This window comes from Myxine glutinosa, chromosome 9 (assembly GCF_964187855.1).
Source record: "Myxine glutinosa chromosome 9, kmMyxGlut1.1, whole genome shotgun sequence".
Lineage (NCBI taxonomy): Eukaryota > Metazoa > Chordata > Myxini > Myxiniformes > Myxinidae > Myxine > Myxine glutinosa.
The window spans coordinates 101,823,296-101,846,541 of NC_136269.1; the positions used below are offsets into that span (position 1 = coordinate 101,823,296).

Below are 23,246 nucleotides of genomic sequence, written 5' to 3' on the forward strand. Positions count from 1 at the left end.
GTTGAAGGATTCCAATGGGCACGGAGACCTCATTGTGATCAAGGGCTGCAACATTAGCAGAAGCAGAAGCAGCAACAACATGAACAACAGAAACATGTTGTTGAGAGATTCCAGCAGGAACAGAAGCTTTGCCGTCATGACGCGCTGCAACAGCAGCAACAACAGACACAGCACGTTGTTGAGGGATTTCAGCAGACATGGATAACTCTTGTGATCAAGGGCTGCAACATCATTAGCAGCAGAAGCAGAAGCAGCAACAACATGAACAACAGAAACATGTTGTTGAGAGATTCCAGCAGGAACAGAAGCTTTGCGTCATGACGCGCTGCAACAGCAGCAACAACAGACACAGCACGTTGTTGAGGGATTTCAGCAGACATGGATAACTCTTGTGATCAAGGGCTGCAACATCATTAGCAGCAGAAGCAGAAGCAGCAACAACATGAACAACAGAAACATGTTGTTGAGAGATTCCAGCAGGAACAGAAGCTTTGCCGTCATGACGTGCTGCAACAGCAGCAACAACAGACACAGCACGTTGTTGAGGGATTTCAGCAGACATGGATAACTCTTGTGATCAAGGGCTGCAACATCATCAGCAGCAGAAGCAGAAGCAGCAACAACATGAGCAACAGAAACATGTTGTTGAGAGATTCCAGCAGGAACAGAAGCTTTGCCGTCATGACGCGCTGCAACAGCAGCAACAACAGACACAGCACGTTGTTGAGAGATTCCAGCAGGAACAGAAGCTTTGCCGTCATGATGCGCTGCAACTGCAGCAACAACAGACACAGCACGTTGTTGAGGGATTTCAGCAGACATGGATAACTCTTGTGATCAAGGGCTGCAACATCATCAGCAGCAGAAGCAGAAGCAGCAACAACATGAACAACAGAAACATGTTGTTGAAGGATTCCAGCAGGAACAGAGGCTTCACTGGGATGAAGTGTTGTAATAATAGCAGCAGCAGAGGCAGCAGGGTGTTGAGGGACCATACCATATTCAGGATCTTCCATAGGTAAGCATTTTTCAGTACTTTGAAGACGTTGGGGCAACCCCAAGATGAAGACGTTAAGTTGAAATAAATTTTAGCACTTGGTCTTTCATAGACATTGCTGTTCATACGTCCTTCGATGAAGAAGAATATCCTTAATTGTGGAGATAATTGTAGTTATAATTTTGGTGGGAAGGTAACTTATTGGCACGGTCTTCCCCTTGCAGAATAAATAACAAGAACTTTAACTCCCTTTGATTGGATGACATCACCTGAGTCACATTTTCATCGATTACCTGCAGCATCCATGCATCTCCTTCTGTGCCCTTTCCTGACCAAGTTATCAAACTGATGAGGATGTCAATGTATTTAATTTTTCATATTTCTATTATTTTTACAAAGGCCCCTCAGAGGTGCTCGTTCCCTTTTCTACTCTCTTACATGAAAACATCTTACCGGTTGGAACGTAAGTTGCCAAGATTCTTGCCTTGTATGACAAATTATTCCAAACTTGGTCTAAACTATATGTTCTTTACCTGCAACATGTCCCATTTTGTCTGTCACTCCGAAGTGTTGATGACAAACAAATACTTTGCTGCACATTTCAGGGAAAATGCAGAAAACAAGGGAGAGGGAGAAGCACAGAGAGATAAATAGATGGATATTCATTCCAGGATTGTGTTGGAAGGCAGGATAATGATGGAGATAATGATGCCAATGCTATTGAGTGGTTTTGGCTTCCTTTTGTCGATGTGTGTGTGCAGAGGAAGAAGTCATAGTAATGGCCACTGGAGAGGAAGATGGATGTTTGGCAGTGGATCTCTCATCACTCCGCCATGTAAGGGCTCAAGAAATACAAAAAGAAACATCAGGCTCTTGTAGATGGCTGATTGAGGATTTTAAAACGTAGGGGCAATACCCCTGGTGCTCACCTGGGAGAATAAACGCTATACTGCACTGACTAGGTATTTTAAACCAATTTCAATGGTTGCTAGAAGACAGGGCAGCATGTAGAATCATACTAACATAATCATAAGACTTTAAACAAACAAACAAAAAAATACCTATTTTGCAAATGCCTATTTTGGGGGGCAACCCCCCCCCCCCCCCATCGACCCCAAAGGGGCAGATTTTTTAATGTCGTGAACAAACTTTTGTACAGCACGGGTGGTGAAGGTTGTGGTGAAGTTTCATCGAAATTGTGTGTGTAGTTTCAGAGATGAAAGCAAATAACTATTTTGGGGGGCAACCCCCCTGTATACCTCCAAAGGGGCAGATTTTTTTAATGCCAGGAACAAACTTTGGTACATCACAGGTGGTGAAGGTTGTGGTAAAGTTTCATCGAAACAGTGTGTGTAGTTTCAGAGGAAAAAGCAAATTCCTATTTTGTGGGGTCAAACCTGGATCCACTTTGACCTTGGTAAACTCCCTTAGACCCCGAATTTTTTTTAATGCCGTGAACAAACTTTAGTCACAACACAACAAATATAATTTTTGCCAAGTTTGGTCACAATCCCATCAGCGGTTTCGGAGAAGAAGTTGCCAGTGTTTACGGACAGGCTGACTGACTGACGGACGGACGCACGGACGGACTGAAGACGCACTGTCGCATAAGCTCCCCTGAACTTTGTTCCGTGTGAGCTAAAACTAAACATCAGTCTCCAGATCTAAGGACTGACGTAATATAAACAATCAATAGACTTTATTTTGATCACTAGCATCCTTTTTACCTCCGCCACCAAAGGTGGATGAAGGTTATTTTTTCACCCCTGTCTGTCTGTCTGTCTGTCCGTTTCTCCGTTTGTGAACAAGATATCTCAAAAAGTTGTGGACGGATTCGAACGAAATTCGGCAGAGATGTAGCGTATGTGACGAGGACGAAATGTTAGATTTTGGTGAAGATCTGAATATGGATTCGGCTATTATAATTTTAAAAGTGATTCTTCACCATTGGGAGATAGGGCTCAAAACGATACATAGCAGGATATCTCAAAAAGATATGGACGGATGTGGATGAAACTTGGTGAACAGGTTGGGTGTCTGACAAGGACAAACAGATTCGATTTTGGTGAAGATCTGAATATGGATTCGGGAGATTTATTTACATTTTTAAGTCTCATCACTTAAAACTCCACTCTCTGCCGCTCCATTCCTCATCCCTCAGATTGGCAGTCTGCAGCCTCCTCACTCTCTGCAGACCTGGACAAAATCACAGACTGGTCAAACCAGTGGAACATGTCTTTCAATCCTGACAAATCTCACACTCTCCACTATGTCTCTCCGAAAAGACCGACTGGACAACCCTCCCATCCACTTTCTGAATAATCCTCTCCAAGAAGTTCTGTCACTCAAGATTTTGGGTCTCACGATTTGCCATGATATTTCCTGGGAAAACCACATTTCAAATCTGGCCTCCAAAGCCAGTCGCCGACTGGGCATCCTCCGTCGTGCGAAGTCCTTCCTTGGCACACCTGAGCTCCTCACCACATACAAGGCTTTCATCCGCAGCTCAATGGAATACTGTTCCCCCCTCTGGGCCGGTGCTCCTTCCTTACAACTAGCTCGGCTTCACGCTGTTGAAACCAAAGCTTTCAGAATCATTGGAATCTCCCGCGATGTAGTCAACTCCGAGGGCCTTTCACTCACTTACCACAGGCAGGTTGGTGGTCTTTCTGTCTTCTACCGACTCCTATGCGGCCTTGCTCCCCCAGCTCTCTCTGTGCTCTGTCCCCCAAATATTCCGACAGGTCGCACAAGGTTTACCAGCAACCCTCTTATGGTTAAACTGCCAAAATCAAGACTCTCTATTCACCTTCAATCTTTCATTCCTCTTTTCTCCCACCTCTGGAACAAACTCCCTCACTCTCTTCAATCCCACTCCTTCCTCCAGGTCTTTAAAACAGCTGTTCACCACCATCTCTTGTCTTCCCCCATTCAAAACCTTGATCTTTTCTACCCCCGTTAATTCACCCCAGATCCACTTCTTTTGAAATTCCGACTTCTTTCCTGGAAGTCCTAGCAATGTCCATGTGTTTTATACCCCCCCTTTCCCGTGCCTCCTCCCCCCAAGCCCTCTCCCTCCCACAGATCTCCCGATGTCCCTGTTCTCTGCTGTTGTACTTGTGTGCTTCCCTCTCTCCCCCCATCTTGTCTCTCGCTCCTTTTATCTTATGTTTTATGTGTCAGTTTTCTTTTTGTGAAGGTAAGGTCCTTCCCTGATACGTACAATCGTTGCCAAATCATGAAGGGAACTGCAGCCATTAACACTTGGTCTTTGCTGCTTGACTTCATTACTGTACGTACATCATGTGTGACTTCATTACTGTACATAATGCATGACTTCAATTACTGTACATACATCATGTGTGACTTCATTACTGTACATCTTGCGTGACACTCAATACTGTACATCTTGCGTGACACTCAATACTATACATAATGTGGGACTTCTTGCTGTACATCACGTGTGTCTTCATTACTGTACATCATGCATGATTTTGTTACTGTACACCATTCATCAATCCTGGTGTTGGTTTAGCGGTTAGGGTGCAGGCTTGGGATCCTGGGATCCTGGGTTCGAATCCCGGTCGATCGCTAAATTATACACCAGGGCGGTTGACTCAGCCTGTCATCCTTCCGAGGTCGGCAAATTGAGTACCAGCTTGCTGGGATGAATGATCACGGTGTGTACCCCGGTTTAGAAGAGGTACACCGTATCCCTGCGCATCGTAAGAGGCGACTAAGGGTTGGCGTCAGGAAGGGCATCCGGCCATAAAAACATTGCCTCAAACAGGGAACCATGATTGTCATGGGGCCCGCAAGGCTAACCCCTGCTCTAGCGGGGAAAATGGCCTTAAAACGATCATTCATCCATTCATCACTTTATTACGGTACACCATGTGTGACTTCATTATTGTAAACAATTCATGACTTCATTACTGTACACCATTAATCACTGTGCACCATGTGTGTCTTCATTACTGTACATCATGCATGACTTCATTATTATTCATAACGTGTGACTTCATTACTGTACAGCATGTATGACTTCCTTACTGTACACCATTCATCATTTCATTACTGTACACCATTTGCCACTTCAATACTATACACAATTCACGACTATGACTTCATTACTGTACACCATGTGTGTCTTCATTACTGTACATCATGTGTGACTTAATTACTGTGCACCATGCATGACTTCATTACTAAAGAAACACATTAACATTCCAACATTATCTTTATCTTTTTCCCTCCTTCAATTTAGCTGCTGCCATCATCTGGATTGACTTCCAATATTCTTCTGCATCATCTCCAGCCTTAGCTGTGACCACAGTCTCTCGTACCTCAAAGACTCGGTCAATCAGAAATCTGCTTCGTTTTTCCCAACATCCTTCACCCATACCAGCTTACCAAACCCAACTGCAGATTCCATGAGGAGGGCTTCAATCAAGATCCACTGCAAATTGTTGTTGTTGTTGTTGTAGTACAATTTCAGGTCCTTATGACAATGTATTGTGAATAAAAATATACAGTGTAAAAAATATGAAAATTAAAAAGAGACAGAAGGAAGGAGATTATAAGACAATATAACTATATTGAGAATAACAAGGAGGATAGGGTGCCTAACGTTAATTGGTCGGACAGTTCTGAAGCCACCGAAAGTGTGCTGGCGGCCATATAGTTTCGCAGTTTCATGGGTTGGGGTAATGTTGGGCTGTTTTCCATCCCTCTCCCAGCAGTAGTTAGGATAGGAATTTGTTCAGGATGCCGGCGATAGCTCACCTACTCTTCGCGAAGAACACTGTGCGTTCTTTAACGTCCACCAACGAATGCTGGCAGACCAGTTTAACGTTAATTCTAGGAACGGCACACACACTGATGAACTACCCTTCCTGTGAAACACCAGAATGATAGTTTATAGCTAGGTCTGGATTCAAGGTCTTATACAGTCGTGACCCAAAATATTGGCACCCTTGCACTTTTTTCAAATAATGCACCATTTTTTCCAGAAACTTGTTGATATGAAAAAAATATTTTGGGATCCTCAATTCTTTATTTCACTGTTAATATCTCAGAACCTTTGTTTTTGATTCAGAACTTCATATATCCTTTTAAATCAGAAAATAAAAATAAATGGCATTGACAAATTATTGACATCCTAGACTTAATATTTGGTAGCACAGCATTTGGACAAAATAACTGCAGTGAAGCGCTTCCTATAGCCACGAATGAGCTTCCGACACCTCTCTACTGGCAGGTTGGCCCACTCTTCTTGTGCAAACTGCTCCAGTTCTCCCAGATTTGAAGGGTTCTTTCTCCCAGCTGCTGTTTTCTGATCTCCCCACAGGTGTTCAATGGGATTTAGATCTGGACTCATTGCTGGCCACTTCAGAACAGTCCAGTGTTTTGTCTTGAACCATTCCCAGGTGCTTTTTGAAGTGTGTTTGGTGTCATTGTCCTACTGCAAGACCCATGACCTTCGACGGAGACCCAGCTTTCTGACACTGGGTTAAACATTGTGCTCCAAAATGCCTTGGGAATCTTCTGATTTCATGATGCCGTGCATACATTGAAGGCACCCAGTCCCAAAGGCAGCACAGCAACCCCAAAACATCACTGAACCTCCTCCATGTTTGATTGTAGGGATGGTGTTCTTTTCTTTCAAGGCTTCATTTTGTTTTCTGTAAACATAGAGATGATGTGCTTTACTGCTTTACCAAAAAGGTCTAATTTGGTCTCATCTGTCCACAGGACATTCTCCCAGAAGGATTTTGGCTTGTTCAGGTGTGTTTTTGGAAAACTCCAGTCGGGCTTTCTTATGTCTCTCTCCCTCAGCAGTGGGGTCCTCCTGGGTCTCCTACCATAGAACCCCCTTTCATTAAGTTTCTGATGGATGGTGCGAGTTGAAACTGTCGTACCTTATGTCTGAAGGTCAGCTTGAATCTATTTGGCAGTTGATCGAGGTGCTTTGTCCACCATTCGAACAATCCTTCACTGCAATCTTCGATCAAGTTTTCTCTTGCGGCCACGTCCAGGGAGGTTGGCTACAGTGCCATGGGCCTTAAACTTCCTGATAACATTGTGTACGGTGGACACAGGAACATAAAGGTCTCTGGACATGGACTTGTTGCCTTGAGATAGTCCATGCTTGGCTACAATGATGTGTCTTACTTCCTCGGACAATTCTCTGGTTTTCTTTGTTTTCTCCATGCTCATTGCGGTACACACAGTGACACAAAACAGCAGAAAGACTCCTTTTCTCTATTCAAACTGGTTGAATGAGTGATTTTTATATTGCAGGCACCTGCAACTCACCACAGGTTAGTTCAATTCCAAAGTAAAGTAGAATCACCTTAGCAGTTAGGGTGCCAGTTTCGGATCCTGGGTTCGAATCCCGGTCGATTCCCGAAGAGGCGGCTAACAGGGCTGGTAGCAGGAAGGGCATCCGGCCGTAAAACATCGCTTCAAAAAGGGGACCACGGTGTCCAAAATAAAGGCTAACCCCCGCTCTGCAGGGAAAAATGGCCTCGAAAGGGAGGGGGTTCCTAACAACTTCTAAAAGGTGCCAATAATATTGTTCGGGCCATTTTAGGATTTTTGTGTGGAATGATCTAACATTTAGTAATCTCTTCAGATTTTTTGGTTTTGTTCCACTGTAATTGTAAACCAAAGAAATACACAAGTGGATACCAACATATATTTTTATTTCAACAATTATCGAGCAGAAATGGTGCATTACTTGAAAAAAGTGCGAGGGTGCCAATATTTTTGGCCACGATTGTAGCTCATGGTCTTCGAGGTGAGTGTGCTTCTTCTCGCCTTAGCAACTCCCACCAAGTTCTGTCATAATCCGTCCACAACTTCTTGAAATATCGTGCTATAAACCTTCAGAACCATCCGACCAACTAAAGTTAGGCACAATGTGCAGTTAGTATGAAGATCGGTAGTTGGATCAGTGGTCGCAGTGCGGTAATAATCATTTACACGGAACGAACGAAGGAATGAAAGAATGAAGGAATAAATGAAGGAATTAGAGAAAAGCAGGCACAGTGAGTAATGCAGAACAGCTCGCCACATAAACACCACTTCCGCATTGCCTGGAATCATATTTTCTACTTCCGCATTGGGCTTGTTTTACATTTCCCACTTCCGTGTTGTTCATTCGTTTTGAAAATCCATTCGCTCGCTTTCCTCAATCGTCGGTTTTCCTCGTTGCTTCTTTCTTCGTCGCCTTTCCTTCTTTTTCTTTCCCGACCACATCGCCTGAAACCCTCATTTTCCCCTCAGCCCTCCACGTGCGTCCTGACGAGACCATTTCCCACATTGCGCTTGCCCAGCACCGGGTCGTCCGATGGCGCGTCCTGGGTTCGACGGTTTGTTCATCTCCTTCATTCTCCTCTTACCCGCGACCTTCGGAAGTCTCCAAAACGCGACGAATGAAATCTTCTCCGAGCAGAGTGGAGTCATCGCCGCCTTCGGGGACTTTGATTCGGATAAACAGACGGACGTGTTCGTCATTTCCGGTGGTGAGACTTTAGGCCGTGGGTTAAGATGTTGTTACGACCCTCGATGATTCCCACCTTGTTGTGGGATCTGCCAGGGAAGGTGTTTTTGGGTTTGAGTCTTTCACGAACCGGCTAACCAGGGGCTGACGTTCGGCTAGACGTGGCAGCAATTTGGAATTCGTTCAGGATGCCGGCGATAACTCGCCTACTCTTCGTGAAAGCAACCGTGGCATATTTACCGTTAGCAGACTCGGCGTCCGTGTTAACGTCCATGTGAGAGACGGTGCACCTTGTGAGGGAAGACCTGGCCTGGTAAGCACCAATCTGGTAAGCACCAATCTGATGCCTGGTAAGCACCAATCTGGTAAGTACCAATCTGATGCCTGGTAAGCACCAATCTGGTAAGCACCAATCTTATGCCTGGTAAGCACCAATCTGGTAAGCACCAATCTGGTAAGCACCAATCTGGTAAGCACCAATCTGATGCCTGGTAAGCACCAATCTGGTAAGCACCAATCTGATGCCTGGTAAGCACCAATCTGGTAAGCACCAATCTGGTAAGCACCAATCTGATGCCTAGTAAGCACCAATCTGGTAAGCACCAATCTTATGCCTGGTAAGCACCAATCTGGTAAGCACCAATCGGGTAAGCACCAATCTGATGCCTGGTAAGCACCAATCTGGTAAGCACCAATCTGATGCCTGGTAAGCACCAATCTGATGCCTGGTAAGCACCAATCTGGTAAGCACCAATCTGATGCCTGGTAAGCACCAATCTGGTAAGCACCAATGTGATGCCTGGTAAGCACCAATCTGACCTTTTCTAGTCGAGTAGAGATTCGAACCCAGACTTTCAGCTCAAAGGTAAGTGTACTACCTGTACTTGTGGTCTGCTTTACACCATCCTATCTGACTTAACCCTTGAGATTGGAGATCCTCCTCTTGGAGTTTATTATCTTCCATTGAATGATGCCTTCTTATTGTCCCTCTGATGAGCAAGAGGGAAAAATGTTGATTTGTGCATTGTCTACTCGTATCCTTCTAATTCCTCTACACACCCCCTGACGTCTCTTAAGAATATAAGAAGAATGAATAGACGAATGCCAAATCATAACATTGTATGGGATTTAAACTTGGGATCACAGCATCATGAGCCAAGTTGAAAAACTTGCTTTTGGAAGTTTTAAGAATAATTTTTTTTGGTCTTGTTGAATTATTTATTTCCACTTTTCAATTCATTTCATATTAGCAGAGACGAGAAGAACACTCCTTTTGCATCTTCAGATGCGTAGGGCTACCGAACCAGTTTCCTAGCCAATTGGGCACAATCCTGGACGGGTCACCACTCCGACGCGGGGTACTCGAATGGCTCACCTTTCCCAGTAAGCCGGTACTCATTTTGCCAACTTCGGAAGGATGACCGGCTGGATCATGCAACCTTGGCACAGCAGGGTCAATTGAACTCTGGACCTTAAAATCCCAAGGCCAGCACCTTAACCGTTAAGCCAACACCAGGCTTCCTATTGGCAGAAGGCTGTGGTAAAAGTACCACAGTATAAAAAGAAGAAGAAGAAGAAGAAGAAAAAAACCTGAGCTTTTTATTCTTGCACAGGTTGGAAGACCTCAAACGTGGGAGGTTCTTGGTCCCCTACCGGTGTACACCGGAGGGGATTATAGGTTTGCACTACGTCCCTCCGTCTGTCAGTCTGTCAGTCCGTCAGTCCGTCACGCAAAGAACAGTTTTCCGGACTTTTTTCTAAACGCTTAATGCTAATGATTTCAAACTTGGCACATGGTTTCCTCATGATAAGTTACAGATCGAGTTCGAACCTCACGACGTTTCGATCATTTTTGACAAAGTTATGGGACTTTGAACTTTGGTAATTTCCCCAACAGTTTTGCGGACGACAGACTGCCGGTAGGGTACATGTATTGCAGCGCAATACTCAGAATGCTTGTTATTTTGTGGCGTGATCGAGGCAGCGGTCTGTTGCCTATACACGGTTCCATTTTTATTGTCTGATTGAAAAAATTATAATTTTCACATAGGTTTAAATTAATTTGAAGCACTTTTAATGTAATAAAAAAAAATTCTCCCTGAGGGGTGCTTCTGTGATTCAGGGTCAGGCAAACAGCATGAGCCTATTATATACATAAAATATTCACATCTATATTTGAGGTCTGGAGTTGTTAGGGTATCTGTCATTGCTTATACATTGGTTGTTGAGCTACTTCCTGTTGTGGACACACCGACCAGAAAGAGGACAAATTGCAACGAATATTTTTGCGTTAATGACCATCGGATGTTTCTCCGATCTTGCATACGTTGATGTGACCCCGATTTATTTGTACCTCTTATGCATTGTAGATCACACCGACTATATGCAATTGTATTCGATGGATTGATGGTGATTGTGCCTGAAGAAGTGTACAAATCCCTATTTTGATGACGTCTCCTTGACGGTTGTTGTTTGTTTGAATATTTTTTTGCCGATATCGTTGTCTGTGACTTTCCTTGCAGAGCACACTGTCGACTTGCTCTTGGGTGGGAAACCTCAGCCATATTTTGTCAAGAGTTTCACAATCGATGTGCCGTAAGTACGCGCCTTCTACATTCACGTACCTTGTTTGTAGGTGTAGCTGTAGCTGTAGCTGTGCTGTAATATGTTTTTAATTGGTAATTTTTTCTTTTCCATGTCGACAATCTATCTCCGATGTTTCTGGATCACTGAATTTGAGGTTACCGATCAGTCGATGCATACAGGGAGCATGCATGTTTGTGATCCTGCCAGTGCATTTAGCACCGTTATTGTGATGCCCGTGACGACTGTGAGGACATTCAATGCAAACAACGCCAAGTTCAGTCAATAAAACTCCTGAGTTTCACTGTCAGCCACAAATTTCTTGGGCAAACCACATTTCAACATTCGCCCCCAGAGCCAGCTGCTGACTGGGCATCCTCCGTCGTACAAATTCCTTCATTGGCACACCTGTACTCCTATTCACCTACAAGGCCTTCATCCTCGGCTTAATGGGCTGGCTCCCCTGCCACCCATATTGCTCAGCTTGATGCTGTGGAAACCAAGGCCTTCATGATCATTGGAATCTCCCTTGCTGAAGCCGAGTCCTGGGCCTATCACTTTGCCATCACAGATAGGTTGGTGGTCTCTGTCTTCTACTACCTCCTTTCTGGTCTTGCACCCTTGTTCCTTCCATGCTATGTCCTCCTCCCCACCCCAGGTTTATGCAGGGTCACACACTCCACCATCAATCCCCTTCTGGTAAAACTGCCTAAATCCAGGATCACTGATCACCTCCACTCATTTGTTCCTCTTTCCCCCCCACCCCCACCTGTGGAATCAACTTCCACATCCTCTTCAACCTCATTCTTCCCTCTAGGTCTTTAAGACAGCTGTTTACTATGATCTTTATTTCAATATTATATGATCTTTATATTATATTTCAATAAACAAACTCCTCCACCCCCTGAACACCACCACCCAGTCATTCACAGTAGACAACTGCATCTCCTTCCTCTCTTTCTTCCAACGCAAAATTGACAACATCTACAACAGCTTGACCACCGCCGCACCCGCTCCCCCTCCAACCACCTGCCCCCCCTTGTCCTGCCATCCCCTGTCTCGGTTCTCCCCAATCTCCCCTACTGACCTCTCTGAACTCATAGGAATGAAAACTGCCACCTGCACTCTTAACCCCATCCCCTCCAGCTTTGTCAAGGCCTCCCTCCCTGCTCTCTCTCCACTTATCATTGCAACAATAAACTCCTCCCTGTCTACAGGCATCGTCCCACCTTCCCTCAAAATTGCTGCTGTTACCCCCATTCTAAAAAAACCTGGTCTAAACCCTGACACCCTAAACAACTTCAGACCCATCTCCAACCTACCCTTTCTGTCAAAAGTTTTGGAACGCGCTGTAGCCACTCAACTCAAACATCACCTCTCTGCCAATAACCTGTATGAAACATTCCAATCCGGATTCCGCTCCAACCACAGTACTGAAACTGCTCTCCTCAAAATCACCAACGACCTTCTCCTCTCCTCTGACGCTGGCAACCTCAACATTCTCGTCCTCCTCGACCTCAGCGCTGCCTTTGACACCATCGATCACACCATCCTCCTCACCCGACTTGAATCCACCTTTAACGTTACCGGCACTGCCCTCTCTTGGATTAAATCATACCTCTCTGACAGACGCCAGTTCATCTCCATCAATAACTGCAAATCCCCCACTGCTCCCCTCCCCCAAGGTGTCCCCCAAGGTTCAGTTCTTGGCCCCCTCCTCTTCATCCTTTACCTGTCCCCCCTCGGTCACTTGATCCGCCGTCATGGTCTCCAATTCCACTGCTTCGCCGATGACATCCAGCTTTTCATCTCCACCAAGTCCGTCTCCACCGACACCCACTCTATCCTGACAAACTGCATCACTGAAATAAAATCCTGGCTTCAAATCAACTTCCTCAAGCTTAACTGTGATAAATCTGAAATAATCATCATTGGCCCAAAAACGCTCACAAAATCCACCCATAACTTTGCCCTCAACATCGACGGTATCCCAGTATCCACCTCCCCTCACATCCGGAATCTTGGCGTCATCTTTGACCAAACCCTCTCCTTCGACAAATACACTAAACAGATCACAAAGTCAGCCTTCTTTCACCTGAAAAACATTGCCTGTCTCCGCTCATCCCTCTCCTCCACGGCTGCAGAAACCCTCATCCACGCCTTCATCACCTCCCGTCTGGACTACTGCAATAGCCTCCTCTATGGTTCACCCTCAAAAATCACCAATAAACTCCAATACATTCAGAACTCCGCTGCCCGTCTACTCGCCCATTCCCGGACCCGTGACCACATCACCCCCGTCCTTTACAAGCTTCACTGGCTCCCCATCCCCCAGAGAATCCAGTACAAAATCCTCCTCTTGACATACAAAGCCCTCCATAACCTGGCCCCATCCTACCTGGCTGACCTCCTCTCCAGACACACTCCCACCCGCAACCTCCGCTCTGCTGGTACCAACCTCCTGACCCCATCCATCCGGACTAAATTCAGATCCTGGGGGGACAGGGCCTTCTCCATCGCTGCTCCCACCCTCTGGAACTCACTACCTCACACCATCAGAGACTCCTCCTCACTCACCACATTCAAAACATCACTAAAGACCCACCTGTTCAACACTGCATTCAACATTCAACCCACAGCATTTAACCCCTGACTATCTCTTCTCCTTCTCCCTCCTTTTGCTTTAAATATTTCCCTATTGATTCTTGTCTTTTTGCAATTGTTGTTTTCATGTATTGTTATGCATTATGTTTTCCACTCTGTCAAAGCGCCTTTGGGCTACTTGAAAAGCGCTATACAAAATAACTGAATTATTATTATTAATTATTATTATTATTATCTCAGATCGTCCCAATCTGAAACAATGATCTTCTTTTTTTTTTTTTTCCCTTGTTAACCCCACCCAAATCTCTCCTAATTTTCCAGTTTTTCCTACTTTGGGTTTCCTTCTCCATGCATCCATGTTTTGTGTCATGTTTTTGTCTGTTCCATCCTGATCGGTTCAGTGTGCTAGCCCTCCCACAAGCCTCGACTATGTAAAAAATAAAATAAAAGTGAGGGCCGCTGGGCAGTGCAATATGCTCGTGTGTGCTTCTAGGAATATACGCACTCGTAGTTTGGTAATGGAGAATATGGAACGTTTATTAATCAGTCTGGATCAAAGACCAAAACCAATGTCGTGTGCCAATACGTTTGCTTGTGATCCAGGCTAAGGCCCATAGTTAATTTAACGACCTGAAGGATGAACAAGGTGAGTCGAGTCAAAGTGAAACCTTTAAAGGGGGACCTAAACGCAATTTTTTTTTTCTTTTCTGAAAAGCATTGAAAAATCATTGAGATGTAATTTGAAGGGTAGGCTTTTAATTTTTAGTTTTGAATTTTTTTTGCCAATGAGAAAGTATCGAAAATAGCCCTTGTGTCAATTTTTTATTTTGCCAGTGACGCCACATAATGACCTCTCCTTGATCCAAATGGGGACTTATAGAGAAATGGTGTATTCCGGGCTCGGAGTCCGATACTGGTTCCGTCTTTAGCAACTCCGAACGTTCTAGGTATATTGAAACGGAGCAGTGGGTTTTGAAGAGACTATTGGAGACAAAATTAGTGATGGAAACACTTTTTAGGGGAATTGTAGAGCCGTATTGTTTCGAGCCTTGAGCAAGCGATTCAGATAAAGGTGGTGTTTGTGAAGATTTGGTAGTGCAGATGTTGGTAGTGCAGATGTAAGTGCCAGTTTCATGTTAACTACAGAATGTTAGGTTTGATTATTTGTTCAATTGACGGTTATTCAGGGATTTTGTATTAATTGATAAATCGGTTATATTACTCGAGAGTAAATATGGCACGGACACAGAAGAAATATGGACCAGGTGCATGGTTATTAGGGGATTGTGGAAGGGGGGGAGGGGAGGTGGGATTGGGGTGCAGTGGTTTAAGGGTGTAGTACTGGTGAACAGGTGATTTTATTTATTTATTATAGCTGAACAGTTTCCTTATAGTCTTATAAACAAGAATCATGCTATTAGAGGTCATAGAAGTACCCCTAATTATTGAAAAATTCAAATTTTCTAACATCATACATGCCCCTCAATAACCGGAAGTAGAATTATTTGTTATAACTTTAATTTGCATCATTCTTTTGGGCTGAAATTTGGACAGGATATTCAGATTATCACTTCCTTTAAAATGATGAAGGCTTTTGTTTATAGGAGTAGCCATTGTGGATTTATTGAAGGACAACCAAGTTTTATCTGGTAATTGGCATAATTAGTGAACATTTGACATAATTTCACAAAATCCTCATCAGGTAGTCGAGTAACACATGTATAATACATGTACCAAGTTTTGTGTGAAAAGAATGATAGGTGACATAGAAGATAGAAGTAGAAATGTGTTCTTTGTTTTTCCTTGTTTTTTATTGACGGTCTAATTTATGCAAATTATATGCATGTAATATGACAAAGAAGCGTTGAAACTGGTCCGAGTTAAAGCCAAGATTATATCTTTCAAGAAAAACTGAAAATTAGATATTAACTTGACTTTGTTTTTGTGTAAAGGCCTCTCAAAGGTACCTATGTAGTTTTCTCAATTTTTCACCAGTACTACACCCTTAAGTGGTTTAAGATAAGTGGGGTGGGGTTTAAGATAAGTGGTAAGTGGGGTGGTTTAAGATAACTGCTTTATTTGTCAGGCCATAGCTGCGTGGCATACTCTCGCAAGATCTCACGTGACGCCGCTCGAGTCGCAAGGGCATATTTTTATTTCACGAAATACAGACACACACACACACACACGCACACACACACACACACACACGCACACACACACACACACACACACACACACACACACACACACACACACACACACACACACACGTACACATACACATACACACACATATACACACACATGTCGTGGGTTTGAATCCCTTTCCCAGGAATAAGCACCTTGTTAAACTCGGACAGTGTACAAGGGGTTTATTATAGATAAGAATACATGCATGGAAGACGTTGGCGTGGCGTGTAGGCCAGTAACACCACATCACAGTGACATAATGGTCCTCACACAGCCGGCCCCAACAAATCTCAGCGACCCACAACCCGTGTCGGCTTAATATACTTTCTTCTAGGATCAGGGAACTCAAAACAACATCCTGTGATCAAATCCCTTCCCAAGGACACAGACTGCCGCCTCGAAGAGAAATTGTACAAAGTTGATAGGGCAGGATAAGTCTCATTCGGCAAGAATGTTTTGCCAAGGCCAAAGCATGGGATATTGTCAACAGTTTTTCAGAGCCAGACACCCAGCCACCAGGGGAAATGGGTCACAGTGTCTTCAGCCTGGAACATTGCTGCCCCCGTCAAGATGGGGATTGAATGAAATCCCCTTCACATACACACATATACACACACACACACAAACTTCAGCTATACTAACCCTCATTCTCTCTTTTCTTCAATGCCGATCGTACTGAATTGAAATCTTCCTTGAGAGGTAATTTATGGGATATCGGAGTTAACGTGATTTCATCCGAGACAATGGTTTATACGTTTTTGAGCTCTTCAGATGCATAGGGCAAGGTGGTGGTAATGTTAGCCAGTACATCTTGCGAGTTGAGATCAGTAGTTGGCAGGCCAGCACAGGTGATTGAATCACCACTTAAATCGCCTGTGTCCATTTGCTGGGAGCTCGGCAGAGATCGTGTTACAGTTTCGAGCGACGGTTGTTTGTGTCCATGTTGTGTCCATGCCCAGACCCAGTGGAGGGGGGTAAGGAGGGATGGTGGTGAGGTGAAATCGGTTGTCCGCAGGCCAACACAGGTGTTTGATTAACCACTCAAATCACCCTTGTCCCTATTCTGGTAGCTCAGTAGAGATGGTTTTACAGTTTAGAGCGACGATGGTTTCTTCCACTTAATCATTGGAATGGCATCTTCTCTCAATTGTGCTGGAAAAACCACAAGATCTAGCCAACACTGTTGTTTCATAACAGTGCTCTGTAAAATGTTCCAAACACAAAACCGAATATTTTGTTGACCCGATCCACACGTGTATTTTGGACAAACCTCGTCCAATTTCTGGCAAACTTAGGGTATTTTGGCCATTGGTGTAACAAGAAACCATCTCGGTTTGTACTACTGCAAGCACCAAGGACGCATCGACAATAAATATTTGTAGAAATTCGAAAATTATTCACTGTTTGAGTTAAGTCGTTCCTTGATGTAACCTGTAGGCAATATGGAAGTGGCAGTCGCCTTCACTATGTGATGTCACGGCTAATCCTGAAGAAGATTTCCTCTTTTAATTGCAAGATGACCTACTTTATAAAGCAGAAATCGGAAAAAGACATCATATTGTCGTGTCCATGCCGATAAAGACCAGCCTCGGACGAATGACCAATCAAGCTTACCTCTGAGGCATTCAATCCAACTATGGCCGTATTGATACGTGCGGGGGTGGAGGGCAGCGATCGTTTACCTGGACGGACGGCGCGAAGCAGGTTTTCTGAACCACCGACATATAAACGGGACAGGGCAAGGAATTAAAAGAAATGCACGGTAATACTAAAAATCCTAAATGGAGCGCCCCCATGCAGACCCGTTAAACAACACAAGGGGATATTAAAGAACAAAAGTAAAAACGTGTTTGTGTGGTGCGTTTGCTCAGTACTCGGCTTTGAGCGGCCCTTGAACCCCGTTGGTCCTCGAACGGGTCCCTGGTCCATGCACGGGAAACACACACACCTTGGCGCGAAGTTCGTTCACCCGCCGACCACCGAACGTGAAGTGAGCAGGGCCTCGTACCGTCCTCGTCCCACGCTCCACAAGCACCAGGGTCTCTCAGGCGCACACAGCCGTCACAAAGTCAGCACCACTAGACCAGGGAAAGGATGCATCCGCTCACACCAATGGCCCGGACCAAGAGAATGCGTCTGCCTGCGATCACATCCACGAAGCCAGAGACTAGAAAATGCCACTGTTCGCTTCAAATGTCCGAACCAAGAGCGAGCAAATGTGCGATTGCATTCTATCAAGGCCAGCCGAGAGAGAGATGGAGAGATAGAGAGATAGAGATATATATATATTGTTGCGGAACCGGAGTACGGCGCTCCCCTTACCGAGGGGGGTTAATCCCCTCGTCTATTAAGCTGGCCGTCCGAGTCCTTAGACGATATCGCGCTCCTTCCGTTCGGAAGCAGGGCGATACTCCTGCCCGAGCCACGGACAGTTTGGAATATTGCCGAGCGGTTTAGCAATCCGAAGCTCGAGCCGTTAGCGGCAGTCTAAACCCGATTCTAAGCGGTTCCTATATCATGCCACAGGTATTCATTTGGGGGACAGGACGGAAGCAATTGGATGAGAATAAATCAGGTAAAGAAAGAACATATAATTTATTATACAATGGATTATTTAACCTGGTGTTGGCTTAGCAGTTAGGGTGCCGGCTTGGGATCCCAGGATCCTGGGTTCGAATCCCGGTCGATCGCTGAATTAACGCCAGGGGGGTTGACTCAGCCTGTCATCCTTCCGAGGTCGGCAAATTGAGTACCAGCTTGCTGGGATGAATGATCCCGGTGTGTACCCAGGTTTGGAATAGGTACACCGTATCCCTGCGCATCGTAAGAGCATGACCAAGGGTTGGCGTCAGGAAGGGCATCCGGCCATAAAAACATTGCCTCAAACAGGGAACCATGATTGTCATGGGGCCCGCAAGGCTAACCCCTGCTCTAGCGGGGAAAATGGCCTTAAAACGATCATTCATCCATTCATATTAATGAAGAGGAAACGAAAGGGGCAAGAATATACAAAAGAGGAAATAAAAGGATGTAGGGCAAGCTTAGACAGTCTTATATATCACTCCCAGGACAGAACAAACACACTTCCACGAAAACGTGGTGGTGGGAAGGAAGAGAAGGGTCCAGGCAGGTGGTAGGTAGGCGTCGATGGTAGGCGGTGAGGTCCGGCTCCGACCTTGCGCTCTGGTCCACGCTCCGGGTGTTCACTCGTACCGCGGGAACGAGCGGCCGGCAGCTTCGCGTGGCGTTTAACGTGAGCAGACAATTATATCGCGGGGGGTGGGGGGGGGGGGGGGGGGAAGACTGGGATGCGGCGTACGTAATAAATTGACCCTTAGCCTTCGGCCAGTTGTGCGCCTCCAATGCTCCATGACAACGACAAGCAGGGACTCCTTCACCACTCTCGGGTCTTCCGCGCCTGCCGTCCTCTCCCGTATCACTCATCTCCCTAAGTAGTCCCACGTGCCCGCTTATATTGGCTGATCGCGTATTAAGCCGCTTGCCTTTTTGGATACGCCCATCGGTGAGCTGCCTCGGCCCTGATTGGTCGTGAGGGCTCACCGGTCCGCCCCTTGATTGTGCGTTGGTGGGCCACGCCTCATTCCTGGCGCTCCTCCCTTCTTCTCCAACTCTGCCACGTGGCTTATGGCGGCTTGCGGGATAGAAGACCACTCGCACTGATGTTGAAAGGAACTTTGGGGCCTACTCTTATTTAATTAATACAACGCAGATTCAACTATTGGAAACAGATCCTTAACTAGAACACATACTAATGAAATAACTAAAGCATACCTGCCAAGGTAGAAAGGGTAGAAAACCCAGGGATACCTGCCAAGGAGGAAGCGATAAAAGCAATGAAGGGTAGAAAAGCGGGAGGGCCGACGGGAGTTGTGGGAGATATGTTGAAGGCAGCAGGAAGTTGGGGTGTGAAGAGAATGACAGAGATCTGTAATCTGGTGGTGAAAGAAGGCCGCATTCCAGTGGATTGGGAACTGAGTACCCTCATCCCTCTATACAAGGGGAAAGGTGACCCTCTGGAGTGTGGCTCGTACCGAGCGATAAAGTTATTGGAGCATGGAATGAAGGTATTGGAAAGGGTGTTGGAGAGGAGGATAAGGAAGAAAGTGAAGATCGACGAAATGCAGTTTGGATTCATGCCAGGAAGAGGAACGACAGACGCGCTTTTCATTGTGAGGCAGTTGCAGGAGAAGTACATGGAGAAGAGGAAGAAGTTGTTTCTTGGGTTTGTTGATCTGGAGAAAGCATTCGATAGGGTACCACGCAAAGTATTGACATGGGCATTGAGGAAGTTAGGAGTGGAGGAATGGTTGATCAGAGTAGTGATGGCAATGTACAAAAGAGCGCGCACAGCTGTAAGGACGAAGGACGGGAACAGTGGTGAGTTTGAGGTGAAGGTGGGAGTGCATCAGGGGTCGGTACTAAGTCCATTACTATTTGTAGCTGTGATGGAGGTGCTGGCTCAGAACGTAAAGGAGGGTTTACCGTGGGAGTTGTTGTATGCAGATGATCTGGTGTTGATTGCGGAAAGTATGGATGGACTGAAGGAAAAGATGAACACGTGGAAGGAATGTATGGAGACAAAAGGTCTGAAGGTGAATATCGGAAAGACGAAGGTGATGGCAAGTGGTAAAGCATGTGGTGAGGTGGAAAGAACTGGGAAGTGGCCCTGTGCTGTGTGTAGGAAGGGTGTCGGAGTGAACTCCATTCAATGTACAATGTGCGCTGAGTGGGTTCATCAAAAATGTAGTGGTCTGAGAGGGTCATTAACCAGTGTGGCAGCTACATTCAAATGTAAGGTGTGCACAGAGGGAGCTGCAGATGGAGGAAATGTTGAGTTGGATCTTGGAGATGGCGTGAAGCTGGAAGGTGTGAAAACATTTTGCTACCTCGGAGACATGCTGAATGGAGAAGGTGGATCAGACTCGGCAACGGTTGCTCGAGTGAGATGTGCATGGAAGAAGTTTCGGGAACTGGGTGGCGTGCTGATGATGAGGGGAGTGTCGTTGAAGCTGAAGGGAAAGGTGTATGCTGCATGTGTGAGAAGTGTTATGATTTATGGGAGCGAGACATGGGTAATAAACGTAGAGCAGCAACGAAGGTTGGAAAGGGTGGAAATGCGAATGGTTCGGTGGATGTGTGGAGTATCGTTGAGAGAGAGGAAGACAAATGATGAATTGCGAAAGATGATGGGAAATAGAGCCTGTGATTGATGCTGCGAAGAGGAACAGGTTGAGATGGTTTGGTCATGTGTTGAGGAAGGATGAAAGTGACTGGTTGAGAAGAGTGATGGAAATGAATGTAGAAGGAAGCAGAGGACGGGGAAGACTGAAAAAGACTTGGCTAAAGATGGTGGAAGAAGAAATGCGGGCAAGGGGGTTAACAAGGAGAGATGCAGAAAATAGGGCAAAATGGAGAAGATTGTCATGGGGACCGCAAGGCTAACCCCCGCTCTAGCAGGGAAAATGGCCTTTAAAATGCATGTTGTTGTTGTATACCTGCCAACCTTTTTTGAAAGAAAAGCGGTAGGCTGGCATGCGACGCAAAAAAATGAAGCAAAATGGTGCAATCTCCTGCATTTTGAGACCACAGTTAGCTGAAATATATCAACATATTTTTAGAGTGAAAAAGAGAAAACTTAACATGGTTGATCTACTCACCAATCTTTATTTTTCTAAGACATCATGATCATCAGTCACGTTTCCATAAATTACTCACTGTCCAAGCTCCACATGTATGTGCCCATACATGTACTACGTACACAAGAGTTTACATAAACTCACGGATACATCTTTATGAATGAAATGACTGGCCACTCTGATAAATCAAGGTCAGGCACGAGTTTTGTAGAATGTAGAAGCAGCCGCGTGTAATACGATCTTGGCAGTGAGAAACTAACGCAAAACTGAAAAAACACAACTATTAATTTTTTTCCAATAACAATTTCCAAATGCGGTATGTCTGACTAATAAAATCGGTATGCGTTTGTAGCTATAGAAAATCGGTAGGCTACCGCGCGAATCGGTAGGGTTGGTAGGTGCACTAAAGAAGAGCCTATGGTGTTCTACGTGTTGCAATATGACCTAACTAGGGTGCGACCTTTGACGTTTACACAAAAATGGGAATATTTACAGGGGATTATTTATAAGGGATATATATATATATTGTTACTGATCGCGGTTTAGGATGTTATTTGCCGAGCGAAGGCTCCACGACCGAACAGTTGTTCCCCGACTCACCCGATTCACCCAGAACTTTGGCCGTATCGCACCGCAGCTGCCCAATCTGGAAAAGACTAAAACGACGAAATGCAAAGAGGAAAAGGAATAAGACGAGAAGACGGACAGAAGAGTAATTGGATTTATTATACACACAAGCAAAAAGAAAGCAGTCACGTTTATTTACAACACATAAGACGCAGGTGACACAGTGCAAATACTAGCTTATACAGACTTAATTAAATACCCAGGGACAAGACACACAGAACAAACTCACGTACACAAGAAGGGTGGAAAGGCAGGAGGTGGATGGCTGGAGGGAGAGGAAGGTCCAAGGGGGTCCTGCAGCACGATCGGCGCGTTTAGCAGCCGCCGTTCCTTCGCGGCCCTGCTCAAAACCGCCGTCCAGGCCCCAAGCGGCTGTTGGGTGTTGTTGCTGCTGTGGCCGCCGCTTGCTTTGCCAGGACTCGTCTGACTCGTCTGGTCCAAACCCTCAACTCAACAACACTCTTGCACGTCTCCCTGTCCAACCACTCTTTCTCTCTTGGTCCCACCACTCTTTCTCTTTCTTGGTCCAACCACTCTTTCTCTTTCTTGGTCCAACCACTCTTTCTCTCTCTTGGTCCACTCACTCCTCACCACCGACTCCTCAACGCCACTTGCGCGCGCGCCTTTATAGCGTCTCCGGCGATCAAGCCGCCGGCCTTCAGGACACGCCCATCGGTGTGCTCACCTTGGCCCTGGTTGGTCACGCGACCCTCTGGCTCCGCCCTTGATGACGACGGGCGGGCACGCCCCTCTTCCCCGACCCGAGCACATGTTCAATGGTGGTTTTGGAGGGGATGTAATTGGCAATCGAGGCTTGGCAATGACGAAAGGGGATGTGAAAGGAAATGGAGATTTTGGGGATGGGAATGAAAGGGGATCTATTCTCTTTCACTGGTGCAATGGAGTACTTCAATTAATGGGAGACACAGCCTTACCCTAAAACACAGAATAAGATATAACTATCGAACAGGGGTATTCTATTATTGGCTGACGTGTATGCTTGTGGACTAATTATGGGATGCCCTTTCACCTTTACACAGCTCCGGAGGCAGGGGGCGCAGAATAAACAATAATAATA

The 23,246-nt window shown here is 45.6% G+C and overlaps 2 protein-coding genes across 3 annotated transcripts in view; both read left to right on the plus strand.

The window, feature by feature from the left end:
* Nucleotides 1–6,148, plus strand: part of TMEM231 (transmembrane protein 231) — a 33,973-nt gene extending 27,825 nt beyond the window's left edge. Inside the window, exons 6-7 of the mRNA XM_068128728.2 lie at nt 1,759–1,832; nt 5,265–6,148. Of these exons, the coding sequence (XP_067984829.2) occupies nt 1,759–1,832; nt 5,265–5,321 (131 nt within the window). The 3' untranslated portion in view covers nt 5,322–6,148. The remainder of the gene's footprint in view (nt 1–1,758; nt 1,833–5,264) is intronic.
* Nucleotides 6,149–8,122: 1,974 nt separating this feature from the next.
* The window catches only part of ITFG1 (integrin alpha FG-GAP repeat containing 1), a 220,484-nt gene continuing 205,360 nt past the window's right edge, over nt 8,123–23,246 (plus strand). The window contains exons 1-2 of one of the 2 annotated variants that reach the window (XM_068128708.2): nt 8,123–8,526; nt 11,027–11,099. In XM_068128708.2, coding sequence (XP_067984809.2) covers nt 8,352–8,526; nt 11,027–11,099 — 248 coding nt within the window. In that variant the 5' untranslated portion in view covers nt 8,123–8,351. Of the gene's footprint in view, nt 8,527–8,707; nt 8,818–11,026; nt 11,100–23,246 lie in introns of those variants that run through there. The other variant, XM_068128709.2, reaches the window with a different exon arrangement.